We start from the raw sequence: 6,869 nt of genomic DNA, 5'->3' as shown, positions 1-6,869 counted from the left end.
AACATTTTCTATACTTCCCCTGTGCTGGTGAATACCCCTCCTTCTTGGTTTTGAACCTCTAGCCTCTTTTTTTGCTCTGTTCTGCTACATCCTTTTGGCATCCAGTAAATAACTCATCTGAAGTCTGGTTCCTGCACAAGCCTTGACAACCGCTTCAGGAGCAGTAAGTACCACAGCTGAGGGCTGGGCTTTTCTGACTTGTTTTTGCTCATTCTACATAAGGTATCAAGGGTCAAAAATGGCAATATCAGATTTTTAGACTCTGCTGACAGAAATAGGATTTATAAGATGTATACTCTTGTCCTCTATGTAGTTTATTTTTAAGTACACTTGTTAAAAGCAAGTTTAATCATGTTGACAAATATTTTGGTTACCTTTTAAAAACAAGATTCTCTTAAAAAGCTGGCAGAGAATTTTTTTAAGGATGGGCATTTACCTCCATCCTGCTCTAGTGGCAGAGATTAAAAACAGTACCAAAGGCATTGAAGGTGTACTTAATGAGGTTTTGGAAGTGCTCTCACTGTGAACTCTAAGTACTGGCTTACTTAAACAGACCGTGTTGGCAGAGCTGAACCTCAGTACAGTTCTGTAGAAATGCTGTAGTTTTTTCTTTACTTGCTTCATGGCTGTGGTCTGACATTCAGTCTTAAAGCTCATATGATTCAGAATCTTGTCTGTGAAGCAATGTAGCCACAGCACATTATTTTAAGGGTGATACTCACCCCAGCAGTTTTTGTTCTTCCTCATGAGCCTGCAGATCTCAAACTGGTGGTTTGTAAATAGTTCCTCTTCAGTGGAGATATCACAGAAAATCACTATCCCATCCCCCTCTAAGCAGGACAGGGTGTAGTCAATGATGTTGACTTGTAGTCCATGGTTGGGAATGGTGCTTTTCTTCCCACTGAGGGTGTCATGGAGCTCTTTGAGGTTGATTTTAAGAGCACATTCCCCCAGTGTAAGTCATGGTGCTTCCCCCATGGCGAGGAATGTGGTGATTTGGTGCAGAATGCTCTTTTCAGTAGCCACGGAGGACAGCTTTGTTTTCATTTGCTCTAAGTCAACCCTACCAAACTCAAATTCCAGTATAATAAAGAGCTGGTCTTCCTGGAAAAAGTGAGACTGGTCATTTGTAGCTTTTTTGTTTGAGTTATTATGATCTCAGGCTTTGAGCAGCAAGGGAAGGTAAGGCCCTTGAACACAGTGTACTGAGTTCAGTCCAATAAAGCCTTCTGTGTGGTTGTATACCTCATCAGACAAGAGGCTCAGCTCTTCAGAGATGATGATCTCTGGTAGGATCTCCTCAAAGTTTTTTTGATGGGATCCATTGACTAAATCTGGTCCTTCAATAGCAATGATTTTTAGGGCTACAAGTATTTGATCAGTAATTGTTTGAAACACTTCCCCAAACACTCCTTCCCCAATATTCTCACAGCGTTCCAGTTTTCTGTGGAAAGGCAATCATCAAAGGGAATAGGCTCTTCCTGATTACACTCTCCATAAACCTTTTCAGCATAAGATGGCTTTTTGTCTGTGACTTGCAGGGTCTTTAAGAGCTTAGCAAATACATAGATGCTAAAAATTCAAGAACCATTTAATCTGATGTGACATATGGCTCAGGTGGCAGAGGTCCATACCTGGCATCTAGGTTCTATCTTATTTGCTTCTCTTTTCTGGTCCCCACTGAAGATTGAAGCTTATGAGATTATTTGACATATGAGGTAAGATAACATGCTCTGATGAAGGATATTCACCATTACAGCCCTCAGAGGCAATGGTATACTATGCTTCTTTTCTATCAGAAGAAGGGCTCTTCATAACTAGAGATTACAAAACAACAAATTGTATATATGCCTTTTACACATTTGTGAATATTCAAGTTCCCTTATTAAAGATTCCTAGTTTAAAGGTTTTCTAAGTGAGGATGTTTTATGTAATTTCAACCTTTTAAGTTTATTTACTTATTCATGTATTGAAAACAGATTCTTCTCTCATATAACACATCCCAACCACAGTTACCCTCCTTCCACTCTTCCCAGCTTTCCACCATTTCCCTTCTCCCCCCAAGATCCACTCCTTCTCCTTTTACCTTCAGAAAATACAGGCTTGCTAGGGATATCAGCTGAATGAGGCATAGCAAGATACAGTAAGACTAGGCACAAACCGTCTTATCAAGGCTGGACTAGGCAAGCTAATAGAAGGAAAAGGGTTGCAAGGGCAGGCAAAGGAGTCAGAGACACCCCCACTCCCTTTATTAGGAGTCCCACAAAAACCCTAACTGAAACAACCACAACTTATATCTAGGGGACCTAGTAACGACCCATCCAGGATCTGTGATTGTCATTTCAGTCTCTGTGAGCCCCTACAAGCCCTGCTTAGTTGATTCTGTGGGACATATTCTCTTGGTGTCCTTGACGCCCTCTGGCTCCTACAATTCTTTCTGCCTTCTTCCATGGGGTTCCCTGAGCTCCACTTAATGTTTGCTGTGGGTCTCTGCTTGTGCTCCCATCAGCTGGGGGAGGAAGCCTGTCAAGTTAGGCATTGACCTGTTAATGTAGGAGACTATAATTAATAATTTCACTGATATTTTTATGCTCAAGCACTTACAAATTATATCCTGCCCATTCTACCTTGGTTGTCTCATTCATCACATGCATTTTTTTTCCATAAATTTTACAACATAGTTTGTTTTGAGTTTATTGGAAAATTTGTGCTATTCACCTATTGAGTCAAACCTCAATTGCATACTAATTTTCTTGGTTATTTCAATTGCTGTCATTCCAGTATTACAGACATAAAAATTGTGTAGTTGTGTATGGTGTGTGTGTGTGTGTGTGTGTGTGTGTGTGTGTGTGTGTGTGTGTGTGTAGACAGATATCAGAAAGTCAGAAAGAAGGAGCATTTGTTGTTTGGAATTGACTTCAGGGATTTATGGAGGTAGAAAAATCCACTTGGAACTGATTGTTCTATTGACATTTAACAGGAAAAAAAAAACCAGTATCAGTGTCAGCTCTCAAGAATCATTCTCGTTATGTCTCTTTTCACTCATTTGTCTTCAGAGATGGTTGCTGTCATTTTTAAAGGTTCAAGTTCTCTTGCTATTTATGGCTTTCATGGTTTCTGATGAGAAATTCTCTGTTATCCTGTCTATGAATCCTTTCCCTATGGCTGTAAAAACCTGTGTGTTTCTTGAGGTTCTGTGACAGTATATTTGACCTGAAGTGGTTTCATTGTGTGTGTGTGTGTGTGTGTGTGTGTGTGTGTGTGTGTGTGTGTGTGTTTCTCTCTATATTATCTTTCTTGTTTTATGTATGTTTTTGGATGGGAGAAGATTATTTTTTTACAAATTTGCATTTTGGGACATGTGTGAAAATTGCTTATGATCATGTGTAATTGAAAGTGTGAATCTATCTCTTGCTTGCAAAAATTCAATCCCAGGATTGACGTGTGATGGTAATACATGTAAGTGTTAAAGAAGAAAACCATTTTCTAAGGAAGGAACATTGTTGGGGGAAGGAATAGTGCCAGCATGAAGTGGTGTGAGGAGATGGAGTAATGGACTGACAGAGGTGGACCAACAGGAACCAAGGTGTAAAATGTTACAATGAAAACCCCATTACTTTGCATACTTATTTAAAATACAGGAAAAACTGTGGTCAGGATTATTGTATGAGAGAAGAAACTATTTTCAATAAAAATAAGCAAAATAAAAAACACATTAAAACTGTATCTTAAGAACATTTCTTGAAATACGTTATAGAATGTTCTCAAATGAAAGTAATATAAAAAGAATCATTACTAATTTTAAATTTCAAAACAAATTCATAAAAGTAATACAAAATTATCTGTGCATATTAAAGTAACCGAGTGATTCTCATGGGTCAATTAATTGCTTCCTCCACAAAATGTAGGGACAGAAGCTGTAGGTAGACTCCTGGGAGAAGTCTGTATAATTTGCTCCAGATCTGCATATGATAGACTATGAAACACAAATACAACTCCATACTACAGTTTTGAAGGAATGAACTTCATGTCCTGCTTCATTGGTTAATGGTATTTTTATTTCAGTCATAATAGTTAACCATAAAGCCTTCTGACCAGAGGATTAATTAGGAGCTTCAACCACGGTGAGAGAAAATTTTAAAAGATAAACATTAGGCTGGTATACTTTTAAATTGTTAACTTAGTCTGGAGATTTTCACTGACATCTCTTATTCAGTCTTACAGCTAGAATTTGCAAACTATGTGGCAGATGTGACATTACCATGACATTACCTATAAAGCAGAAAGAAATTATGGTTAACTTGGACATTGATCTATGTTAACACTCATTCTTCTAATTTTTCTGCACAGAGAACTTAGAATCTTTTTAATACAACTAGAGAGCATGTGCTTGTAATCACATTCAGTCCTTATTCCATTGCTGATTGTATATGAGACTGACTTATCTTGGTGAATAAATTTTTTCCTCAAGAAAACTGGTAAGGGTGAATATACAGTAAATAGTGTAATTCATGTCAATCCAGTGGCAGATGTACCCACTGTGACTTATTGAAAAGGTGAAAATATTATTTTCAGTAGTTTCCAAAAACTAAGTTCTAAGTGAGGTATAAATATAGACATTTTCATCCTAGGTAATTTACTGATTGCGATCATGCGATACGCAAAGCTAAGATTAAAAAACTTAAATATCTCAGTGAATGACACTGACCAATTAGAGTTTTATATTTAGAATATGTTCATCTATCATAGGAGGTAATAAACAGGCAACAAAGAACATATAAAAAATAAAAAAAGGGAAATGATCCTTGTTTAAGTGAGAAATTGCCCTGAATGAATTAACAGGGACCGTTTTAGTGCTTTCTTTGAATTCATATCATCGAGAGGAAACAATAAATGCAATCTAACTGTTTAAATCAGTTGTTGGCAAGTGACAAATGTGGAAGTGTTGAACTTTATTGAGTTCAGAAGTGAACTGGAAGATATATTTATTTGTTGTTCATTTATTAATATAAGAATGAATTAGCATATGGAAAACACTTTTCTTTTTCTATTTAAGTTTTTTCATGCTATATGTTTTGATTATGCTTTTGTCCTCCTCTAATTACTCCTAGATCCTCTCTACCCAACCAACTTTATGTCTTCTCTCTCTCTCTCTCTCTCTCTCTCTCTCTCTCTCTCTCCAACTTCCTCTCAAAAAACCTCACAAAGTGAAAACCAAACCAACCAAACAAAAAATCAATAGAACAAAAATTTGAGAAAAATCCCAAAACAAACAAAAATCTTACAAAAACCATGTAGTTCATTTTGTATAGGCCAACTACTCCCGTGCATGGTACCTGCTCTGTAATATGGTTGATATACCCAGTGCAACTGCATTGGAGAAAAATGATTTTATCTTTTCCAGTGTGTGTTTACAGATAGTTTCTTGATTTCAAGTTGGAACCTGTGTCTACTTTCCCCTCTCCAGGTTGGGGCCACTCTGGCTGGAATTTCTGCATGCTACCATAGTCTGTGTGAATCCATATGTCTATCAGTCCTGTTGAATCTTGAAGACACTGTTTCCTTGGAGTCATCCATTCCCTCTGGCTCTTACAATCTTTCCACATCCTCTTCCACATAGTTCCTTCAGCCCTATGAGATGTTTGATGGAGACATCCCATTTGGGACAAGGTTCTCCAAAGTGTCTAACTCTGTGCACACTGATGAATACCACTTTTAAATTACATGAATTACTTTTTATATTTAATAACATGTGACCATATATGTAGCAAACACATTAAATTGGCATTCGAAGTCCAGGCTTTTGGTAGAGAATCTTTAAAAACAAGTTGTTAATACAATGAATGTCTATATCTTGTGTTTATGCTTCTTAATTTCAAGTTCATTATTATCATATTCCTTTTCTTTCTCATTGCCACAGAGCATCAAGTGACTGTCAGATGACAATGATGAACAGGACAGAAGTAACACAGTTTATCCTCATGGGACTGACCAATGACCCAGGCCTGCAGCTTCCCCTCTTCATCACTTTCCTCCTCATCTACATCATCACCTTGATTGGGAACCTGGGGATGATCCTGCTGATTCTCTTGGATTCTCGGCTCCATACCCCCATGTACTTCTTCCTTGGTAACTTGTCCCTGGTTGATTTTGGTTACTCTTCAGCTGTCACTCCCAAAGTCATGGCTGGGCTCCTAATAGGAGACAAGATCATGTCTTACAATGATTGTGCTGCTCAGATGTTCTTTTTTGCAGCCTTTGCTACTGTGGAAAATTTCTTGTTGGCCTCAATGGCCTACGATCGCTATGCAGCAGTGTGTAAGCCCCTACACTATGCCTCCTCCATGAATACAAGTATGTGTGTGTGTCTGATCATGGGCTGCTATGTCCTTGCTTTGTTGAATGTCTCAGTCTACACTGGGGATACATTCAGTCTCTCCTTTTGTAAGTCTAATGTGGTTCATCACTTTTTCTGTGATATGCCAGCAGTCATGGCTCTCTCTTGTTCTGATAGACATATAAATGAACTAGTTCTTATTTGCCTAGCCAGCTTCAATATCTTCTTTGCTCTCATAATAATATTAGTATCCTATATTGTAATTTTCATAACGATCTTTAAGATGCACTCAAGAGCAGGGCATCAGAAGGCCATATCTACTTGTGCTTCCCACTTCACTGCAGTTTTTATTTTCTATGGAACAATAATCTTCATGTATTTGCAACCCACCTCTAGACATGCAATGGACAATGACAAAATCGTGTCTGTGTTCTACACCATGGTCATCCCCATGCTGAACCCTCTAGTTTACAGCCTTAGGAACAAAGAGGTCAAGAGGGCATTCATGAAAATGATTCTGAAGGAAAAATAA

The 6,869-nt window shown here is 38.0% G+C and overlaps 1 protein-coding gene and 1 pseudogene across 1 annotated transcript; one reads left to right on the top strand and one right to left on the bottom strand.

Annotated features, from left to right (window-relative positions):
• Nucleotides 1-432: 432 nt before the first annotated feature.
• On the bottom strand, nucleotides 433-1,567 carry LOC128123764 (serine/threonine-protein kinase haspin-like; annotated as a pseudogene).
• A 4,372-nt stretch (nucleotides 1,568-5,939) lies between these two features.
• LOC128125758 (olfactory receptor 5B3-like) lies at nucleotides 5,940-6,869 on the top strand. The gene has a single exon (XM_052763432.1). The coding sequence runs from the start codon at nucleotides 5,940-5,942 to the stop codon at nucleotides 6,867-6,869; it is 930 nt and encodes a 309-aa protein (XP_052619392.1).

Source organism: Peromyscus californicus, unplaced genomic scaffold, assembly GCF_007827085.1.
Source record: "Peromyscus californicus insignis strain IS unplaced genomic scaffold, ASM782708v3 Scaffold_4__1_contigs__length_199733344, whole genome shotgun sequence".
Lineage (NCBI taxonomy): Eukaryota > Metazoa > Chordata > Mammalia > Rodentia > Cricetidae > Peromyscus > Peromyscus californicus.
Note: the sequence above shows the minus strand (reverse complement) of the source record. Positions and strands in the feature narration are given on the sequence as shown.

What these genes read in the sequence shown, in the direction of transcription:
- LOC128125758 (XM_052763432.1), top strand. Translation starts at nt 5,940, where the DNA reads ATGACAATGATGAACAGGACAGAAGTAACACAGTTTATCCTCATGGGA.